At 41.1% G+C, this 23,654-nt stretch overlaps 2 protein-coding genes across 2 annotated transcripts; both read left to right on the plus strand.

Annotated features, from left to right (window-relative positions):
• Positions 1–9,319: 9,319 nt before the first annotated feature.
• Positions 9,320–10,612, plus strand: LOC131250527 (tryptamine hydroxycinnamoyltransferase 1-like). The gene has a single exon (XM_058250813.1). The coding sequence runs from the start codon at positions 9,320–9,322 to the stop codon at positions 10,610–10,612; it is 1,293 nt and encodes a 430-aa protein (XP_058106796.1).
• Positions 10,613–14,905: 4,293 nt separating this feature from the next.
• On the plus strand, positions 14,906–18,253 carry LOC131250974 (UDP-glycosyltransferase 87A1-like). Its single transcript, XM_058251406.1, has 2 exons — positions 14,906–15,463; positions 17,234–18,253. Exons 1-2 carry the CDS (start codon positions 14,968–14,970, stop codon positions 18,130–18,132), a joined length of 1,395 nt encoding a protein of 464 aa, XP_058107389.1. The 5' UTR covers positions 14,906–14,967; the 3' UTR covers positions 18,133–18,253.
• Positions 18,254–23,654: the final 5,401 nt, after the last annotated feature.

Here is a 23,654-nt window from a genome sequence, read left to right on the forward strand (position 1 = left end):
TTGATTATTCTAGGTTTATCTACGATCTATGGTGAGTTCTTGCCATGCAAACGTATTTTTTGATCATAGGTGGGCCCACCAATGGTTATGGTGGACTTTTGGGTAGGAAGGATTCACGGTGGATTGGAGAAGACCATTCTCATGCATACCATATCTGATGATTTTTTATCAACCGATCTTGAAAATTGTAGACCATCCAAAATACACAACAGTTGTAGATGATCATGGATTGGCCCACTCAGGCCAGAAGAGAAATCTGCACGGTGGAATGAGGTTGAAAGAACTGTGACAGTACCATTCCATTGAAATCTTCAAATCAACGGTTTCAATAAATCTCGTCCAAGAAACGTAAGAAAATAGAAGAAGACAGAAGGAAAGGAAGAAGAACGACGGCCCGTTGATTCCAAATTTAGAAATAATTCAAAGACGAGAAATTAAAATTGAGAGTGTATCGCGATACTTACCGAGAAATCGTGTGAGAAGGAGAGAGGGGTTGTTTGTGAAAGAGCCGCAGATTGGATACTGACAAGGTCAGTAGCCAAATCGCTACTGAAGTGACGTCACCTATCTCTGTGGACCCCACCATGATACAGGTGTTGTATCCATACCGTCCAATTATGGCATTAAAAAGAGAATTACATAGATCTAAGGTTCAAGTGGACCCCACCATAGAAAATAGTGGGGACAGTGACATCCGCCGTTCAAAACTTCTTAGGCGCCGTAATAGTTTCAGTTTCAGATGAAGCTGATATTTTTGCTTTCACTTCATCTATCTATATGTTAACTTATGAAAAGGATGGATCTCAAAAATACATCACTTTGGGCCCTATAAATGTTTCAACGGTGGGTGTGATGGATCTCACGGTTTTTTGTGGTGGGTCCACTTGAATTTTATATTATCTCATTCTGTTTTTAATGCCATAAAACGATCTCTAAAAATTTTTGGACGGTATGGATACAACACATGCATCATGATGGGGTCCACAGAGCTTGGTGACGTCACTTCAGTAGCAATTTGGCTACTGACCTTGTCAGTATCCAATCCGCGCCCAAAAGCTCCGATTCTTCGCCTAGATATAGAGGCAAATTACGCAGAGAGCGGATTGGTGCAGCCCGGCCGTACCAAGACGGGTGTGACTCTTATAGTGGGGCCCACCTTGTTGAACATACTGTATATCCATACCATCCATCAATTTTTTCATATTATTTTAGGGCATTAATCTAAAAATTAAGTAGATCAAATATCAGTTGGATCCTGTTAGAATAAACAGTAGTGATTGAACGATCAGCCATTAAAAATTTCCTAGGGCCCAATATAATGTTTTATTAATGTTTATTTACAATCTAAGCTGTTGATAAGGTCAAAAAAATCTGGATAAATAGGAAACAAAAATATTAGCTTGATCCAAAACTTTAGTGGCCCACAAGAAAATTTTAAGGGTCAGTAATCACTGTTTCCTACGGTATGGTCCACCTGAGATGTAGATCTGCCTTATACGCTAAAAAAATCTAGAAAAACGTATGGACAGTGTGGATATAGATACATAGATCAAGATGGACCCCAAGGTACGGGTCGCAGTGTCTTGGGTGAGGCCGGTGCCGCACCTAATCCGCTCTCCATTTCGTAACTGCTTTATCGGCACACGTGGCATTCTCTTACTGAGCCGGGATTGGGTACTACCACCACCAGGAGATAACTATAGACGGACGGTCCAGTTAGGTGCTCTGTGGGGCCCACCATTATGTAGGTATTTTATCCATGCAGTTCATCCATTTTGAAAAATCATTTTAATTGATGAGCCAAAATATAAGTTAGATTAAAGGCTCAAATGGACCACACCACAGGAAACAATGTGGATTGAATGCCTACCGCTGAAAAACTCCTGGGAGACACAAAACTTTTTGGATCAAGCTGATACTTATATTTTACCTTCATCCAGGTTTCAACGGTGAGGTTCATTGTCACCACTGCTTCCTGTGGTGTGGTCCACCAGAGCCTTCCATCTAACTCCTTTTTTGGGATAATGCATTAAAATGATCTTTCAAAATTTATGGATGGCTTGGATAAAACAAATATTTCAATATGGGCTCCAATCCGCGACCTCTCTTACTGTCAAAAGAAAACGGACGCGGATTGCATCCTGACCCTACAAGTACCAAGGTTGCTACTATTCGGCGCTCTATGGGCCCCGCAATGCTGTTTATTTTTCTATCCAAGCCGTCCATCCATTCTGACAACTCATTTTATGGCGTAACCCAAAAACTGATGCATATCTGGACCTCAGGTGGACCACACCATAAGACAACAGTGGTGATTGAATGCACACCATTAAAACTTCTACGGCCCACTGTAAAGTTTATTTTCCATCCAACCTATTGATTAGGTCACACAGTCCCAGATGAAGGGATAAAACAAATATCACCTTGATCCAAACTTTTTTGTGGCCCTAAGAAGTTTTTAATGGTAAGCATTCAATCACCATTGTTTCCTATAGTGTGGTCCACTTGAGATTTGGATCTGCCTCATTTTTGGGTTCATATCCTTAAATGATCTGCAAAAATGGATGGACGGCGTGGATAAATCACATACATCATGATGGGGCCCACAGAGGACCGCATAGGAGCAACGTCGGCACTGTTACAATCCGGGTTCAAAGTAAACAATGGTATAGATTTCCAAATCATCGGCCCACTCGTGAGACTTACAAGCGCGTGTATACTGTGGAAACTTGCGGACCAAGTATTAGTTTTATAGAATACATCCGGATGTTTTGTAACGGGAGAATCCGCTGGGAACCTTGGGCTTTGGGAAAGGGTCTTTTCACTTATCCAAGCCATTGATATGATGGGCCTCACGATGGATTTAGGTTACTCCGAAAATAATCACATTAAAAATTTTCATTTCTTTGATTATTCAAGGATTAACCTGACCGTCCATATACAAAATAAGATATACAATGATAAAGGGGTTGAAATATTCTGATCTAAGATTATTATTATTTTTAATATGATCAATCAACGTTAGGCACATCGTGTAAAGGGTTCGGATCATTTAAAGACAACATAAAGATTCACCGGATAAAATCCATAAGTATCTAATGGTAGTAGGTTTGAAACAGTACTTTCAAATTTCAAGGATCCAAAGCAGATGAGGAAAAGAATGGTAACCCATTTTTCGTGAAAAACTACTGTGACGGGAGTGTGTACGTATGTATGTGAGGTCGAGCTATATGCGTGTGGGAAACGGATTGGCTACTCCCCCTACCACCATCCCCGTGGCTGATGGTCGGTGCTCTGTGGGTCCACCATGATGTATGTGTTTCATCCATTCCGTTCATCCATTTTTACGGATCATTTTATGGCTTAATCTCAAAAATGAACGGGATATAAATCTCAGGTGGACCACAACATATGAAAGCAATAGTAATTGGATATCCACCATTAAAATCCTCCTAAGGCACACTGTACTGTTTATTTGACATCCAATATGTTGATTAGGTCATACAGGCCCAGATGAAAGGAAAAACCAAAAATCAGCTTGATCCAAAACTTTTATGGCCCCCAAAATGCTTCTAGTGGTCGACGCTCATTCAACACGGTTTCTTGTAATGTGGTACAGTTGAGATTGATATATACCTCATTTTTGGTCTCATAATATAAAATGATCTTTAAAATTAGATGGATGGCATGGATGAAACACGTATATCATGGTGGGGCTCACAGAGCACCGACCACCAGCCATTGGCAAGTTTCAGGGAAGTAGCCAATCCGTTTACGCGGTACGCGGTCTACCTCATGGGAACTTCCCGTGAGGTCGAGCTGTGTGGGCCGACCGTGATGCATGTGGAACCTCAACACCGTGAGCATGAGGCCCACCATAGAATGGTGCATTTGACTAATGGGGTAGATGTTTGACACGTATCATGGTGGACCCACACAGCTCAACCTCATGGGAAGTTCCTATGAGGTGGACCGCAAAACTCAGAATCATTATATATATATATATAGTCAAATGTTTTGTGTGCAACAGTTCACACTGAACTCATGCAAACTTTTTGAGAATTCATCAATATGATGTGTGTTCAAAATCTGAACAGTACTGGGCCATGTAAGGCAAAACCCTATGATAGTCCTAGGGCCCAATTTCTACTTTTATCTAGACCTTAATGGAACATGAAAAAAGAAAACAATTTCCTTCTTTGATTTACATCTCTCTTTACTATGACCCATTAGAGTTTTAGATTAGAATGGAAATTTTTCCCTTAGAATTTCATAGGATGCTGCATCACATGGACTATTCAAATTATTCGCCTATAACATGTGTGCAAAGGTACGCACATGTGTAGGTGAGCATGCCTCTCTCTCTCTCTCTCTCTCTCTCTCTCTCATATATATATATAACCAGGCACATAAAACATCACAGTGGACCTTGATGCCAACACTAGAAAGGCTCATCATGTGGTTTATTTGCCATCCAACTTATTCATAGGGTCAAACCGAATTAGATGAAGGAAAACACAAATACCAACTTATCTAAAACTTTCATAGCTCTTAAAAGGTTTTTGATGGTAAGTGTCTAATTCCTACTTATTTACTTGGTGTACTCTGCTTTGAGCTTTAGATTTGTTTCATCTTTTGGCTCATGATCTAAAATGATCTAAAAAAAAAATAGATAAACAGTGTTGATAATGTTGGGCCCACATAACTTTACCTCTTCAACACATGGTGTGTGGCACACTAAACCATCCAAGTCTATATACTAAGGCCCGCAAATGAGGTTCGTGATCAGGTGGACCACATGTGACCACTCGGTATGTTCTTTTAGGATGCGGATTGCCTCCTACCCCTACTTGGACGGTAATCCGTGCGGGTAGGGCTCTGTGGAGCCCACAATGATGTAAGTATTTTATCCATGCCGTTCATCATTTTCCTCAAATCATTTTAAGATATTATCCAAAAAATGAGGCAAGTCCAAGGCTTAAGTGAACCACAAAGTGGGGATTGAACGTACACCATTAAAAGCTTCTTGGGAGATGTATAAATTTCAGATCAAGCTGATATTTGTGTTTTCACTTCATCCACGTCCACATGACCTTATGAATAGGTTGGATGGTAAAAATACATCACTGTGGCTCTTAGGGCCCGTTTGGCCGGGCGGATTGGACGGTATTAAATGAAATTAGGGTGGATTGCACATGTTTTAAGGTAATAATGGCAGCGTCAGTGGATTGGTTCCAATCCCATGGCATTCAGAAATCCCATGGCAAAAAATGTGGCATGTTTGGGAAGCCTGCCTTATCCAGGGATGCCAAGGAATCCATCGCATCCGTCATCCTCACCAAAAGTATGTGGAAAGCCTCCAACCAGGAGAACTGCCTCAAACTCGTCGCCGTCAGCGTCCCCCACCGGTAACAGCCCGCCGAGAACTCCAACACCTTCTCCGTCGCCTTCTTCTCAAAGGGCTGTAGGAAAAGCTTATTCTGCTCACGTTGGATCTTCTCCACAATCTCTCACGAAATACCGTGGTTCTTCACTTGGAAGAAGCCCCACTCAGTTGAAGCGTCTACTATCTGTCGCTTACACGCTTCCTTCTCTCCATCCAACAGGCTTAGATGGCTGAGATCGACTTGTGGAAGGTCAAACCCATCTCCTACAACGGACCTTTTGTTGTTGTCGTTCTTCTCTTCTTCATTTGGTTGGGAGGTCTGGAAGAGGGTCTTGTAGGCGTTTTGAAATGGCGGGTTGGATTCCATGTGGAGCGACTGAAAACAGAGTAGAAAGAGAGGTTTGAATCAGCGTTTAGACCGAATGCGGGATTTGGGAATCCGTCGTCTATCCTCTCAAATCCAGCGACCTACCAGATCCAAATAAATCCTTCGCCGCCCAAACAGGCTGGCATACGGACATCGCTGGATTCGACGATCCAATCCCGTGTAATCCCTCTTAATACTCCCAAATCCGCCTGTCCAAACGGCCCCTTAGAAAGGTTTCAACTGTGGGTATCATTATCACTGCAGCTTCCTTTGGTATGGTCTACTAGAGATGCGGACCTGCCTCATTTTTAGGATACAATCGTAAAATGATATGGGAAAAGTGATGAACGGACGCTTATATTATGATGGCCCCCACAGTGCCCTGCCCGGACGGATTTGGGGTAGGAGGTTCTTTTATCTGCAAGTTTGTGACCCACCTGACCACTGGACTGCATGATTTTGAGGCTGCTTGACATATACCGTGGGATCCACCCTTAGACAGACGGCACCACACTAACACTAATGAGTCTCACGCAACTGAGTGGACTCATGACTCAGTTAAACCTGGTAGGTTCAACATATCCAGTTGATACAGACTCAGTCAAACCTTTTTATTTTATTTTATTTTATTTTTTATTTTTACACACGCCCACACACCCCACACGCTCATGTCACGCTATTGGAATTTCACCACATATGGATACTCGAACCCTTGACCGGGTGTTGAAACCCTGAGAGTCTACCACCCTAATAAGAGTAAGGATCCAGACTCAGTCAAACCTGGTACAGTCCAACCCAGCCAACTCACCCCAACTGAATTGAGTTGCGACTCAACTCAGTATCAAATGAGTTGGTCCGAGTCACCAGGCAACTCCAGCCAGCTTGCATTTGTTGACATTTTCTATTTAAAATCTGAACCGAGTCAATCTTGGTTGTGAGTTTCCTGGCTCGTTCCAGTTGAGTTGACTCATTTGCATTTGGAGTCTGAGTCACCGAGTTTTAAACTACGGAAAGCATTAACTGCTCTTTAGCCTGTGTGGACCGTCGAGGTCCACACCACCTACTACGGATAACGATGGTCCGTAGGTGATGACAAAACTAGTATGTGTTCTACACCACTAACTAAACGGTGGTGACTCATCTATTGTACCGGTGGCTTGCATCTACATCTCTCGATCTAAGCCATCCAAATCACGGTCCGCAGTGCGAATTGAGAACCCAAAAATCACACTCACCTTATGAGCCTAATCGGCTGACTAAATGTCATCAAATGGACAGCTTACATAAAATAGATGGCAATCATTTAAAATCCTATATCAGATATTTAAGATGGCTTGATCGGATTGATTGTCGAGTTATTCCTAATCCGCGGCCTGGCCCATTATTTGGATGGTCTAGATTGATTTGATGTATATGAACATTCACCATCACTTGAGCAAAGGCAGAAAGAAACACACAGTAGTCTACCGATCGTAGAAAATTCAAATTCCAAATGCTGCCACGGCAGCCTTCTCCTCTACGTGTATCGAGTGTCAAATGAACTATTCCTACGTGACGGTGTATAAATTAATAAGTGTCATACGCAGCCAGAGTATCAACTAAGTCAGCTCCCTATGTGAGAATTCTTAGAAAAACTGACTCAGTTCGAATTATACTTTTGCCACCTGATGAAATGCATACTCGTGTTTCAAGTTTGAATAAGTGGTACATATGGTTCAGTCATTGATGCAGGATGGACGTGTTGAGGTTGAGCACTCTCTTTCTTGGGATAATTACTCCAAATTCATGGAGCTTCTCCATGACTTCTCATGGAATTTTGAATTCATGTGGAAAAAAAAAAAGAAAATAGAAATAAATTTAAAATTTTTTAAAATTAATTTATCATTTTATGTTTCACTGTTACACCATTAATATAGAAAAAAAAACTAAAATTTGTAATCATTAAAAATAGAAAAATTCTAATTATAATAAAAATCCTAATTCTAATAAACTCTTGTAAAGCCTAATTTTCAAAAAGTCTAATTTCGAAAAATAAAAATTCTAAATAAGCTTTTGCTAGAAGAGTATATTATGATTAAAAGTTATTTTAAAAAGAAGAAAATTTAAAATTCTAAAAATAAAAAAATATTATAAATAATGGAATTACTAAAAATAATATTTTTTCTTAAACTTTCATTTTTAAACTGAAAGTGCGCGTTTTATGGCAAAATGGATAGATTAATAGGTTACGCACCCCCCGTAACGATACCCGGATCAAAAGTTGTGATCAATTTATGATCCACCTTCTTTCAGTCCAACCATGCTAGCTAGGAATGTATCGGTGTCACGTCCTATAGTCATCAATACCATTGATCAAGCGGGCCACCAGAATGGATGGATGGTGCCCTGAAAATATTTATAATCTTTCAATTTGTGGCCTGCAAGTAGATGCTCTAGAACAGCAATACAGAAATAATGAAAAAGGGCCCAGATTGGCGTGTAGGGTCTCTAACTTGGAGATACATTGGATATGCTCCAACCAGAGTGGACCCTTAATGGTTCTGATCATTGAACTATTGGCCCCATTTTTCAACTTAAAAAAACACATTAATTATCTAATACATATGCTCATCATTCACAGAAAAGTGGTCATTGTCCAAGTGAACCATGGGCCTCACCTGGGCATAATGAGGGAACTCGTGCATGGGGTGGCAGTACTGGACGATCAGACATAGGTGTAACCTAAATAGGTACAGGGGTGAACATGCATATAAACTAAGGCCGATTAAATATTGGGCCATATGTGAGTGTTTTTAGAGGGAATGGTTGTATCCTGTTGGATGGTCTTTAGATGTTTTCTCACATCACATAAATACAAGAGAGAAGGTAAAAAAGAAAAAGAAAAAAAAAAAAACCAACTTTATATTTTTTCAAAACATTACATCAAAAGCCAGGAATTTATTATTTTAAGAAATGATACCAAAAATCAGGTGGATCCTGAACTAAAGGCGTCCGTAAGATCCAACTAAAGGCATCCATAAGACAATGAAAATGGGAGAAAGAGTTTTCCACCGTTGAAACCTTCATGGGCTCCATCTCGATGTTTACGTACCATCCAAAATGTTTATAAGTTTATTTCTACTGGAATGAAGTGAAAACACAAAACTATTAGCCTTATACTAAACTTCTGTAGCTATATAAATGTTTATGCGGTGGTTACTGAATCTCAACAGTTTACTCTCGTGCGGCCTGATTGAGTTTTGGATCCACCTAATTTTTGTTCTAGTGTTTTAAAATGATCTGAAATAACGGATGGACGGGGTGGATCATTCCGAAACATTATGATGGCTCATTGCCACCCGTACACATGTACTCTCCGGAAGGAGCATTTATTATTCACATGGAAAAGGTTAAAGTGGTGGTAGGAATGAGAGTAAAGATGAAAATGTCAAAAGACAGACCTCAAAAGTCAAAATTACGTCACACATTGCATGGTTTTTAACTAAAATTAGAGTATAAGGAAGCTCATAAAATGCTGAGAGAACCCATCAATGTAACCGTAACAAAGAAACCCCATCACCCCAAAAATGGAAGTTCATACACTGAATTCTACAGTCATTCCCCATGATCTCCCTTCCACCTCAATTACCAAAATACCCCTCACCATCTTCGACATGCTTGCACCGAATATGCATTTTGCCGTCTTATATGCCTTCATGCCACCAACCCCAACGAACGCTGCCTTGAAAGATGGCCTAAAGAAGGCTGTAAGGCTCTTTCCTACTCTAGCAGGCCACCTTGCAGAGAAAGATGATCGTTGCCGTCCGTTTAATTCACTAGGAGGCAAAGGTGGAGGTGTTCTAGTGGTGGAGACGAGTGTGGAATTGGAATTATTAGATATTTTGCCTCTCGAGCCATCGCCAAACCTGCTGCAGTTGCACCCTCCAATCGACAAGGCCCATCACATACTTCAAATCCAACTCAACCGCTTTTCATGTAGCGGACTAGTGATTGGCGTAACAGCCCACCATCGAGTGGCTGATGGTAAATCAATGAGCTCTTTCTTTGTCACATGGGCGAAGTTGGTTCGTGGGTCCCACATAGACAGCTTTCCTGTCTATAATCAAACCATGCTAGTACCCCGGGACCCACCAAGATGTGATCGTGACCATTGGGGGATTGATTTTCAGCCCCTTCCACTACTACCATCTTCTCTTCCTTCCACCTTAAATTCAAATGAAGTATGTAACATGAAAGTCCACTACAGTGGGGAGTTCATATCAAAGATAAAAGCTCAAATGCTACAGAAATACTCTACTTTTGATGTTTTAATGGGGCAGCTTTGGAAGAACATAACAAGGGCTCGTGGGCTTGATCCTGATATGGTTACTCAGATCAGGGTGGCCGTGAATGGACGGCCAAGAATGCGGCCAGCCGCACCAACGGAGTACTTTGGTAACATGGTCATCAACGCCTACCCGAGGGCTTATGTGAAGGAGCTGATTGAAGGGAGCATTGCTAATGCAGTGAGATTAGTGCATGATGCAGTGGGACGTGTTAGGGATGGATATATCCAGTCGTTGATCGACTTCGGGGCGATCAACGGTGGGAATGTGCTGGTGCCTGTTACAGATGTGGAGGGGTTAGTTTTGTGCCCTAATCTGGAAGTTGATAGCTGGTTAGGGTTTCCTTTCCAGGAAGTGGATTTTAGAGATGGAGGGAGCTTATGTGGTTTTGTTCCTTCGTGGATAGAAGTGGAAGGCGTGGTGATCTTGATGCCTATGTTGCATGAGGTTGATGAAGGTGGTGTGGATGTCATGGTCACCTTATTTGAAAACCATGCAGGGCTTTTTCGGCAGATCTCCCATTCCTTATATTAGTTTGTGAGAACGTGGCACACATGTGTGAGATCCTACCCGGTCATCGGACTCAGCACACTATGTATATTCCTTGTCTTAAATATCATCGGGTGATGTTCGGTCTATTTGAGCTGGATCATTTCTCTTTGTGAGACTAGTCCAATCATCGGGTCATCCACACCTGCAAAGTAATTGGACGTGTGAGTGACTGCGGTGATGTTCGGTCTATTTGAGCTGGATCATTTCTCTTTGTGATCATCTACCGATAAGTGGCTTGTTCCAGTTTGTAGCATATTGAGAAAAATGCTATGGCGTGGTTAGTTACTTTTAGATATCGAATAGTATATTTTTGCACTCGCCACACGTGTGCTAAATCCAGACAGTTCATATGTTGGGCCTTGCAATATATGGGGTATCACCCAGGAACCATACTGGTAGGCTGATAGCAGCCATTGGTTTGGAGGACTTTTGAGAGTAAAAATCAATAATTGGAGAAAAAGAAGAAGTCCAACCAATTAATGCTTGCATTCAGGGAGAAAGATTCCTCTAATTGGTAGTTAGGATAATCCAAAACCAGCGTGTTTTGGAAGGTGGGCCATCTACATTTGGGCCAGATAGATGAACGGTCAAGATCTTCAACCAGCGTGCCAAGCGTGCAATATATGTGCTTTTAAGCATTCAATCGTGGCAGCCATAGTCTTTTGGCCTTTGTTTTTCTTTTAAGGGAAATTGACTGTACTCGCCTCAAGGATGCAGAAAAGAAAAGGCCCACATTTCCGTCGAGGAAACAAACACCCTCATACAACTAATAAGGCCAGAAGACTATGGCTGCCTCAAGGATGCAGAAAAGAAAAGGCCTCATACAACTAATAAGGAAAGATGGAAGCAAGATACTTCAGCAGAAAGGATTAATGGCTGTGAGAGTTTTCTCAGGTCTTTTCCGTGGGCCCCACCTATATGTATATGTGCGGAAAACGTTGGCTACTCCCCCCTGCCACCAGCCTGATGGCTGTGGTCGGTGCTCTATGAGCCCCACCATGATGCATGTGTTTCATCCATTCTGTCCATCAATTTTACAGATCAATCCAAGGATTTATCCTAGGAGAAAATTATCACGGTAGTCCAAATCTTACCTTCCTATTTTAGGCCTTTTATGTACGGATGGAGCATTTGAAGATGAAAATACCCTTGCTTTTCAGCTGCTTTTCTTCACTGAAAAGCAGCGATATTTTCATCCTCAAATGCTCATGCTCTGTCCGTACATGAAAGGTTTAAGTTGGGAAGATAAGTTTTGGTTAGTTGACAAAAAGAAGCCGGATAAAAGGTGGCGTCTACAGAGATAATTTTCACTTAAAAAAATGAGAGGGATATAAATCTCAGGTGAACCACACCATAGGAAAACAATAGTGATTGGATATCCAACATTAAAATGCTCCTAAGGCCCACTGTACTGTTTATTTAACATCCAATCTGTTGATTAGGTCATACAGGCCCAAATGAATGGAAAAAACAAAGATCAGCTTGATCCAAAACTTTTATAGCCCTGAAAAGGTTTTTAATGATCCGCGCTCATTCAACATTATTTCTTGTAATGTGATCCACTTGAGATTGATATATACCTACTTTTTGGTCTCATACCATAAAATATGATATGTAAAAATAGATGGACAACATGGATGAAAAACATACATCCTGGTGGGGCTCAAAGAGCACCGACCACTAGCCATTAGATGGTGGCAAGGGGAGTAGCCAACCCTTTTCCGTATGTACAAGGCCTTTTCTGTGGACCCCACTTATATATATATATATATATATATATATATATATATATATATATATATATATATATATTTGTTGTTGTCACTGAATTTTGGGACAACAGATGTAATCGGTTGTGGAGGTATGCCCACCAATGAACCTTCAGGAACATTAGCTAACCTTAGCTTGAACTCGGCTCAGCTCAGTCCTCGAGCCTAGCTTACCAGCTCGGCTCGGTTCAGTGAGCAGCTCAGGCCAGCTTGAGCCAAGATCGAGCTAAGATCGAGCCGAGTTCGCCATTGAGCCATTTCCACAAACACCTGAACTGTAACTTCAAAAACCCGCTGTTTTACAAACAGAGGCAGTGGTTTTATAGGTGTTTTATCAAACACCTTCTAAGTAACATAAAAACCAAGAAAAAAAAAAGGAGAAAAAAGTATTTGTTTAATGTACATACCTTGCTTGCCACCGGCCAAACCTTCCTTGCCGCCAGCAAAAACCTTCCTTGCCACCAGCCACATTTTGTTGAGTCATTTTATCAAACAGTTGGCAAGCAACATCAATGGCAAAGTAACCGAATCACCAAACTGGTTCAATCCGAGTTCGATTCGAGCTGGATACGATCTGAGTTGAGTCAAGCTAGGGCCTGCTCGAACTCGGCTTGAACTCATTTTCGAGCTTAAAAAGTCAGCTCGACTCGGCTCGAACTTAGCTTTGAATCGAGTCGAATCGAGCTTTTTCGAGTCATGTCGAGCGAGCTAACCGAGCTAGCTCGGTACGTGTACACCCCTATGTACCACACATCGACGAGCGCTGACGCTCCTCGAGCTCCGAGTTGTACAGATAGTTTAAAGGAGATCAAAGTTCCATGGCCCCCAAAAGTATGTATTTATTATATCCACACCATTCATCAATTTTTTGAGATCATTTTAGAGAATGAGCCAAAAAATGAATCATATCCAAAGCTCAATTGGACAACACCAAAAATAGCAGCGGGAGAATGATTTTTATCGTTAAAACATTCGTAGGGTCCACTATAATGTTTATTTTCCAACCAATCTGTTCATAAGGTCAAAAAGACCTGGATGAAGAGGAAAAACAAATTTTATATTGATCCAAAACTTTCGTGACCCCAAAAAGATTTCAATGGTATATGCTTAATCTCTTACTGCTTTTTTCAGTGCGGTCCACTATTTTTAAATTTGTTTTATTTTTAGTCTCAAGCCCTACGGCGATCCCTCCAAATGGATGGATGGTTTGGATATAACATATGCCTCATGATGGAAGCCATAGAACTTGCTGACGTAAATGCACTAGATATATAGTTGATGTGTGGTACACCAGCCAATCCGTTTCTGTTGTTACATCCACTCTGTCTATCCGTTTTTCCAGGAAAAAATTAGCACTGTGGACACTTACCTTTTATGCTTTAAAATTTTTTTTTTTTTTTTTTTTTTTTTAATTTTTATGAAAGGTTGAAAACTTATGTTACGAAAGAGGGTTTTAGACAAAAATATCCCTGGATTTAGGGTAAAATAACTGAAAAAAGTAAGGATATTTTATCTTTATGGATTCATCTGTATGGATAGAAGTCTAAATTGATAACTAAATTTTGTTATGAGTGGAGTAAAAAAAAAAGTGGACGGTCGCTTGTGTATATAGTAAAAAATAACCCCTGTTTCCAACTCATGTATGGACCAAAAACCCAGGCGATACAAATCTCAGGTGGTGGACAGCACCATACAAAATAATAGTGATTTAAGAATTAAAAACTTCTTCCAGGAGGATTAAGATTACATTGTATTTTCCCTTTGTAAAGGTGATTGTGCCGGCAAATAAACTTGATGGGGTACCTTATCAAGTTTTTAATGATGGCCATTTAATGATAACTTTTTCCTGCCACGTGGTACACCTGAAATTTATATCTGCTTCATTTTTTTCCCGACTCCCTTAAATGAACTAAAAAAATAAAAATAAAAAATGAACGGCGTAGATGTAAAAACAAATACATCGGGGTTGGCCCCACTGAAAAGACCTCATGGAAATCGGTCACGTCCCTGCATGATGGAATCCGCACCCGCAGAATATCAGACAAGCTGTCTGCACCGTTGCAAATTTCGAGCAGAAATCCTAAAGAGAATCACGCGAGGGGTATTCACAGGACGCGTTACAATGCGACACACTGTAAGAGATCAAGGCCATCCATCAAGTATCCACGACGAGAAACACATGCTATGGCCCACTCAACAGGTACGTCACGTGTTCCGTGATGCTTTGGACCATTGATCATGTCGTTTCTTCATCTGGTTCTTCAACTATGTCTGGCCTCCTAATCAGTGGCTGCCATATTTTTCGATCTGGGTAAGTTTGAAGTGGGTACTAACTGACGGATGGCTAGGATCTAACATTCTTTATGATGGGGTCCACATTCTTCATTGATCGGATTTCCTAAAAAAGTGACCAATAGTACCTAAGATGGGGATGGATACTTAGTTAGCGTCCAGACAGATGTAGGTATTACTTCTCCCTCTATAAATACTGGAGACGTCTTCCACCACACCACATACTCATCTTCCCTAATTCTGTTAAGAATCAATCTCCACCGTCAGATCTGGGCCATGGGCCGCGACGACATGGCAGCGATCTCCAGCTGCCACGTGGTGGCCGTGCCCTACCCAGGCCGTGGCCACATCAACCCCATGATGAACCTCTGCAAGCTCCTATCATCCTATCAAGGCCTAATCATAACCTTTGTGGTCACTGAGGAATGGCTCGGCTTCATCGGCTCAGATCCGAAGCCGTCCAACATACGGCTCCGCTCCATACCCAATGTCATCCCATCAGAGGTGGGCCGCGGGTCCGACTTCGCTGGCTTCATCGAAGCCGTCTACACCAAGATGGGCGATCCATTCGAGCAACTCCTAGATCGGCTTGATCAGCCGATCAGCTGCATCATAGCCGATACTTACCTGCCTTGGGCCGTTGAGATCGGCAATCGGAGGAGAATTCCAGTGGCATCGCTTTGGACGATGTCGCCGGCCGTGTTTTCCATCTTGCATCACTATTATCTGATCATGTCCACTCTGCATTTAACGGCTGATGATGACTTATCAGGTACGCACAAGATCTGACCGTTCGTGAGATACAACTTGGGTCCCCATAAGCAGGCCCGTATGCAACTTTAAGACCCGAATGATAAGAGGTCAGTGTAGCGGCGGCAATACGTCGGGCTCAAGTCGGGTATGGTCATCCAAAGCCCGGCCCGTTTAGTAACGGGTGACATTTTGGTCGCCGATTAGTTGTTACACGGGTAATAGCTTACTAGGTGTTACCTTGCTGTAGGGCCCACCTTGATGATATGTTGTATATCCACTCCGTTCATCCATTTTTCTAACCCATTTTAGGACATGGAACCAAACATAAAGCATATAAAAGTCTCAGGTGGACCACACCACAAGAAAGACTGATGATTGAATGCTCACCGTTAAAAACTTCACAGGGCCCACCCTAAGTATATCTATAATTTTTATTTACCATCCAACCCCTTGATAAGGTAAAAAAAAAAAGAACGGGATGAGGGGAAAATAAAAGGATTAGATTGATCCAAAACTTTTGTAGCCTATAAAAAGCTTTTAATGGTCATTCACCACTTTTTCCAGTGGTGTAGTCCGCCACAGATTAGGATCTGCTTAAGTTTTGGGCTAACGTCCTCAAATGAGATGAAAAAGGGATGAACGGCATGGATATACAACAATTTCATCAAGGTGGGCCCCACAAGGTAAGAGTAACACCGGCTAAGCTTTTACCCGGGTAACACCTAACCGTTCAATGTATGTACTACCTCTGATTGACGCATGTGATTCCACCAACCATGTGTACTCCAACCACTGCGAGGCTACGTTCAACACCTATGGTGGGTGCGATTAACTCAGCAAAAAAAAAAAAAAAAAACAAGAAGAAGAAAAAGAGTTATTTGATACTCGGGCTGGGTATGAGTCGTAGTATGATTTCATTTTTACCACGTATGCGCTTTTATAAGTAACCTCTGAGTCCTGCATATCATCCATCACGCTCTGCCCGAGTATCAAAGTTTTCTCAGATGAAAAGCAAATAAGAAAGGTGACGTGGCATATAAAAAGCGACAAAACAGCATTGCAGTGGTCAAGAGAACGGCAGGTAAAGAGTCCTTCAAAATTTAACTTGGACCCAATTAATTTTCAGGTTGGGTTTGAGCTCAAATCTTTTTAGCCTAACCCAACTGACCGACTTTATATGTGGATGCTATTTCCAACGAATACGCCACTCTATCCATCTTGAATACTGACCGTTGCTTTCATTTCTCTAACGGGCGTGTTTGCATATCTGGAAATATCACGGTATTGTAGCCATCCAATCCCATGTTTGGAATAAAACTTTTGCTATGGGAAAACACTGGATTAAGCAAAATCATGTTTGGTGGACCATGGAATTGTAATCAACGACCAAATTCACAATGGATGTTGTTTACTTGTACATATATATATAACCAAAATGTCACTTGTAAATGGTATATATGGATGGACGGTATGGATAAATGTATGCATCAGTGTGGGGCCCACATGTGTAGTGGATTTCAAAATCCACGAAAATCATGCATGAGACCAAATGCAATTTCCATGGGACTAAATGCAATTCCATCCCACCTAATCCCAACATTTCCCATACTCTCCAAATGTTGGATGGTATTGCATGATAACAAATGCAATCCTATCCCACCTAATGTCTATTTTAGGAACTTTTGGGGTTTGGGGCTAGCCTGTTTCCCAAAGCTGACCCATTGCCACCCAGCGTTCTTATTCAAGATTTTGCTAATTTTGCATTACTATTTCACTTATCATGTGGTAGATAGAAGAGAAGAGCTGCTTGACTGCATCCCAGGCATCACTTCCATTAGAGTAAGAGATCTGCCCATCATTTCTATTTCAAAGGATTCAAAAGTCCTAAGCCGAGCCCTAGAAGCCTTTCAATGTGTGCGCAAAGCACAATGCCTTATGTTCACTTCCTTCTACGAGCTGGACACTCATCCAATAGACGCCCTAAGAGCAAAACTCCCCTTCCCCATCTACCCTGTGGGGCCCACCATCCCATACATGTCCTTTCAGGACACATCCCCCAACGGCACAGATCACAGCCAAGTTGATTACTTCAAGTGGCTCGATTCTAGACCGAGATGTTCCGTGCTGTATGTATCATTAGGCAGTTTTTTACCCGTCTCCGGTCCACAGATGGATGAATTTTTCTTGGGGTTGCGCTGGAGTGGGGTCCACTTCTTGTGGGTTGCACGTGGGGACGCCCGAAGGCTACAAGAGGCTGCGATGATCAACGACGATATTAGCCTAGTAGTGCCATGGTGTGATCAATTGAGGGTCTTGTGCCATCCTTCCATTGGAGGCTTCTTAACACATTGTGGGTGGAATTCTACTATGGAAAGTGTCTTCGCCGGCGTGCCAATGCTTACATTTCCACTATTTTGGGACCAAATCACAATTGCTAAATCAATAATTGAAGATTGGAAAGTTGGCATCAGATTGAAAAATGTTGGAGAGGAGAATGTGGTCAAGTCAGATGAAATTGCTCGGACTGTGCATAGATTGATGGACTTAGATGGAGATGAGAGTAAAGAGCTGAGGAGAAGAGCTAGAGAACTACAAGAGTTTTGCAAGAGAGCGATATCAACAGGCGGCTCATCCATTGCTAGCTTGGACACCTTTGTTAGAGATGTTGTTATAGGCCACAACGATTAGGCCAATCGTCGGCAATTAAATGTTGTTTAATTAGTTTAAGACCATAACAATCGGCCTGAAATTGTTCTAAATTTAGAGATTGTGTAATTTTTAGATTTCAATTTAGCTATGTGTTGTGCTCTCTGCCTTTTCATAATCCATTGAAGTTTTTCTTTTTATGAGTAGTCTTAACCGTTTATTAATTCCAAGCTTTTTCTGAATAGATTGAACTTTTTCACGCTTATACTCAAGGTTTTTACAGCAAAATTCCTTGGGAAATTGGATTTTACCAAATAGTGCATCCAGGAACCGGATATTCCCAGCCAATGCTTTTTAGAGAGAAATTAGTGCCTCTGCTCTTTCTTTATAACAAAGTGGAAATCAAAAGTTGTGGGCTCATGTGGTATGCACATCACGTCTAACACGTCCAACACATGCACGCTAATATTATTATGAGATAAACTACAAATATGGTGGATATAAGTCCATAAAAAATAATGTACACCATTCAAAATATCCAATTCAAGTGTAGCCCATCTAATAATTTGATTGATCTGATGTTTTGTTCATGTTATCGGTGTGGTGTGGTGATACGTTTAATGGGTTGAATGTCATACGCATAACATGTGGGGCCCATAATTCTTGAGTTTCGCTACTTTTTAAAGGAAAAAAACAAAACCATCATTTTGTAAGTTCATCCTTCAAAAAGCACTTCCACATTTATTTATTTATTTATTAATATCATGAATATGTTATTTGTAAAATATAGATTCCTCAAGAATTTTGGGGTAAAAATCCAACAAAATGTTTCATTAGTCTTATTAGCTCTTTTAGAATCCTTTGATTACATATTACAGAATTTGCCTTACAACATCCTGTTTCGAAAGTAGCCATTCGCTTTTGAATCTTATAACATCCTGTTTCAAAAGTAGCCATTAGCTTTTTAAAGATTCACTTGTGTTGAATATGCTCTTCTTATAGCTTAGTAAGACTAATTAAACTTAGATTACAATTTTAGTATTGTCTTATTATTATGGGAAAATATAATCCGACCACCTTCAAGGTCAGCATGGCCTGGCCACGTTTAAGGGTGGCTCAGCGAAACCACCTTCAAGGTCAGCTCGGCCAAACGAACGATTGTTCCTGATACGTTTTACTGAAAGGAACTGACATGAAGTTTACAAACATAACTCCGAGAGTCTATCAGCAACAGAGATCTCTAAGCGAAAGCAAATGATAAGGTTAGGAGGCGATGACTTTTATACCATGCTTGGCCGAAAGCAATCACAGCTGCCATCAATTACTGTAGGCGAAGAGTCGTTCCCCCGAGCACCACCCCGTACATGGCCATGTCTGATTAGCCCGACCAATGCAAATGCTCGAGCCGCGCACTAGCCTTAATGATCATCATTAAATGTGGCAAGTGAAGAGCCATCTCCTCACCCATCACTTTACATGTGGCGGCACCCCATCTATCCTGCCGTTATGTATTATCGGCCTCTGCCATGCGTTTGTCCACCATAGGCCTGGAATCGAAAAGGCCACTGCCGCGAAGTACGACACCTCGATTGCACCATGCCATAATTATAGATTCTCCTCGTTCAGCTACTATAGGAAGTGAATCAGACCACCCGTTCATCTTCACCTCATAAATTTACTACCCGAGCTTGTGCTACAAATTCACGGAGTAGGGGACTTCTGTTATGAGAAAATATAATCCGACCACCTTCAAGGTCAGCCCGGCCTGGCCACGTTTAAGGGCGGCTCGGCCAAACCACCTTCAAGGTTAGCTCGGCGAGATGAACGATTGTTCCTGAGATGTTTTACTAAAAAGAACTGGTTTGAAGTTTAAAAACATAGTTCTTAGCTGATTGAGATCTCAAACTATTAGACGCTCACGCTTGTCAAGAACTAGACGATCTGATTCGACCAAAGGACCATCAAAGAATAGTCAGAGCCAACGAACAAGTTAGGTCTGAGCCATAACTTGGGCTAAGATAGGCGTGGTTGGATTAGCTTGAATATCTTTGGCTAAGTGACCAGGTTAAGTTTTGACGAGCCCAGTTTGAGTTGTCCTCAGCCGTTCGACAGAGCTCGGCTCAGAGAAGCTCGGCTCGGACCATCTTTGCTTAACCAGGAGAGTTCGACCAAATAAGCTAGGTGCACGATCTCTTCAGTAATGCACAACAAAAATAACCGCTTGACCCATGATTCTTGGATAACCGGTGACATCATCACCCACGCACATCTCTCATAATGGCTGAGATCGTCCCTAAGGTGACGGGCCACCCTGTCCTATGAACAATATAAATAAGGGACCCACCTATAGGAAGAAGTAAGCAAAATCTCTCACCCAGAACCACCCTACACTTCTAGACCTAGATTCCTAGCCTAACATTGGCATCGGAGGGTCCCCTGCTCTGGTCATGGTCTCTTTTGTCTTCTTCCTGTGCAGGTGCTCGAAAGATCAATAGCTCGATGAGGGTGCATCAGATTCATAAATATACCTCATCAGACCATTGTTGCTATTATATATATATATATATATATATATATTCATTGTTTTATATTGAGATTTTCTAATGTTTGAATTTATGTAGCCCACGTGGATTGCATACCGAGTTAACTCTATGGGGCTTACTACGATGTATGTTTCTTATCCACATTGTCCATCCATTTTTTAAGCTTATTTTATGGCATGGGCGTAAAATTAAAGTATATCTACAACTTAAGTGGACCATACTCTTTGTGCAATTCAATCAAACATAATGCCACACGTGTGAGCGAGAGCTTGTATTCAGTTAATGTGTATGATTAGGAAGTGAGAGCATGCCATAATCATACTCAACTTAATGTTTAATTGAACACTACTGCCCTCGTGCAAACATGGACTGATTAAGATTGGATTCTAGGATACAACTAGCCTTTCAACCACCAATTGTAATAGCGATAAAGCAATTTGTAGAATAGTAGCCTGATGGATTCTTTTTGCCTGGTATCTTATGGATTTATTTTATTTTTTATTTTTTGACAAGTGATTACAACCAAAGCATATTTCTCAAAGGAACCAAGATGAACATACTAAGATAAAAGAAAACTAAAAAATCAATGCCGATTCTTATTAATTCATAGATGAAGCTCGTTACAATTGACAAAGTAACAAAATATATTAGAGAGAATATACACACACACACACACACACACACCTAAAAATCACTTGAATGGATAAATGATATAGGCGAATGATCAACATAATGTAGCCAGAATATTTGATCTTTTAGGTAAAAATTTTGTTGATCAGGATCCAACAACAAAAGGTTATGAATGCTTATACTACTATGCTACAATAGCGGTGGAGATTAACAATTCTGATTTAAGCTAAGACTAGACTAGGCTATGCTAAGATAAAAATAAATCTTAAGGAGATAGATTCTATTTGGTGTGGGGCCTTGTGCTATTCATCGCATTCTTCCTTTATAACTTTTACAGGTAGCTAGACTTTCGTTGAGTTTCCTTGTTGGTTCAAAATCCTTTACAGTCACAACTTTTTATATGATCTTCCCACAAGAGATCTATATAATCTGAAACCATTTTCATATCTCCTGCCAGCATGACCGTAATGATATCCATATATCGAAAATCATTTTAAGGGCTCTATTATATTTAATTGTGGCTCAATCAAAGCCATATTTAGGGATCTCCTATTGTGACCGTGAATATTCGTAGAAATGGTTGAACCGGTCCTACCATATCCTAATTAGGTTCCAATCTATTAGTTCCAATTCACTCAAATATTAGTTCAATCTTTGGATATTTGGGATCTTTATAATCGCCATGAGAGCTTGAATGTCTTTGGAAATGTTTTCCATTTTGGAATGATTTGTGAAAGACAACTTTACCGAGAATATTCAGATCTGTGATAGGATTCATGCCTCAGCAGATAGTTTATAAATGTGCTAGGTAGTAGATATTTTATAGACGTGCTAGGTACGCTCTCTTTGTCATGTGCCACATAAATTAGAGTTACATTTCATCCATTTTCTTATTTTCCTTAGGTAAGGATATGTGTATGGCTCCATGCCATTGCATTTATGATGAGAGGCATATCCTTGAAGGGCAAGGAGCAAAAAATATCTCTAAGCATGAGTATGATTTCATCATCATCTAACATGTCACAACCTCCTATTGGTAGGTGTGTAAATAATAGGTGTTAACATATACTACATGAAACAATGAGAATTAAACACCCATAGTTGAAAACTTCATGGGATTATAGAAGTTTTGTATCAAGTTGATATTTTTGTTTTCCCATCATCAGTATGACCTTATGAATAGGTTGGATGACAAATGGACATCATTGTGGGCATAAGAAGGTTTCAAAGGTGGACGTCATTATCCCCATTGTTTCCGGTGGTGTGGTCCACTTGAGCTTTTCATATGCTTCAATTTCAGGCTCATGCCCTGAAATGACTTGGTAAAATGGATGGACGGCCTTCATTAGACACGCATCACCGGTGGCCCCACAGAGTTTACTCAGTATGCTAAAGCTAATTAACTAAGTTAGCACGCGATCCGCGTCCTGAGCAACGGTCCAAATTCAAATTCAAGGGACACGTTTGGCCGTCACCAATTAAGGTGGTAGTCATAAATGACAAACCTGTTAAGAGCCTGACTGACATATAGTCCGTGCCCACTTGGGGGCACCATCAGTTTGGTGGACCGTTCCAACCATAGATATAGAGGACACCTAGTTTGGGACAAGTAGAATCTGGAATGATGAATCCAGACCGTTGGATAAACTGGCCGACGTTGGATTGCTATTTGCACCCAAATCATTCTGATCAGATGGTCTTAGATATCCAATCAAAGGACGGCCTTTGTAGGACGGACGTGCGGCTTTCACACTACAGACTAAGCCTATTGGGTTTGGTGAGGCCATGACCATGGGCCCACCTTGATGTATGTATTCTATATCCGCGCCGTCCATCCTTTTTTCAACTCAATTTATGGTATGGACACAAAAATGAAGTGGATCAAAATCTAAGGTGGACCACACCACAGGAAAAAGTGGTTATTGAATGCTTACCGTTTAAAACTTCCTAGGGCTCACCATAATGCTTACTTGCCGTCCAACCTGTCGGTAAGGTCACACAAATCTGGATGAATGGAAAACACAAGTATCAGCTTGATCCAAAATTTTCGTGGCCCAAAAGAATTTTTTTAATGGTGGGTAATCAATCACCACTGTTTCCAGTGATGTGGTACATCTAGGATTTGGATTCGCTTCGTTTTTAAAACCATGCTCCAAAATGATATGGGAAAGGTAACGGACGGCATGGATATACATCAAGATGGGCCACACGGTCATTGCAGACAAGGGTAAGGGCGCAGATAGGGACACGGTTACGGATAGGCATGCAGCATCTCAGACGAGCATTCCGCAACGTTGCAAATTTCCAGCAAGCTGCTAAGCGAATCTCGCGTGTGATATTGATCATGTGATTCACAGCACACATTATAATGTAGCAAACTGTAAGAGATCA

The sequence above is a fragment of the Magnolia sinica genome, chromosome 7 (genome assembly GCF_029962835.1).
Source record: "Magnolia sinica isolate HGM2019 chromosome 7, MsV1, whole genome shotgun sequence".
NCBI classification, from domain to species: domain Eukaryota; kingdom Viridiplantae; phylum Streptophyta; class Magnoliopsida; order Magnoliales; family Magnoliaceae; genus Magnolia; species Magnolia sinica.

Coding starts and splice junctions, on each gene's coding strand:
- LOC131250527 (XM_058250813.1), top strand. CDS start 9,320: ATGGAAGTTCATACACTGAATTCTACAGTCATTCCCCATGATCTCCCT.
- LOC131250974 (XM_058251406.1), top strand. CDS start 14,968: ATGGGCCGCGACGACATGGCAGCGATCTCCAGCTGCCACGTGGTGGCC. Junction 15,464..17,233: donor GGCTGATGATGACTTATCAG/GTACGCACAAGA, acceptor ATCATGTGGTAG/ATAGAAGAGAAGAGCTGCTT.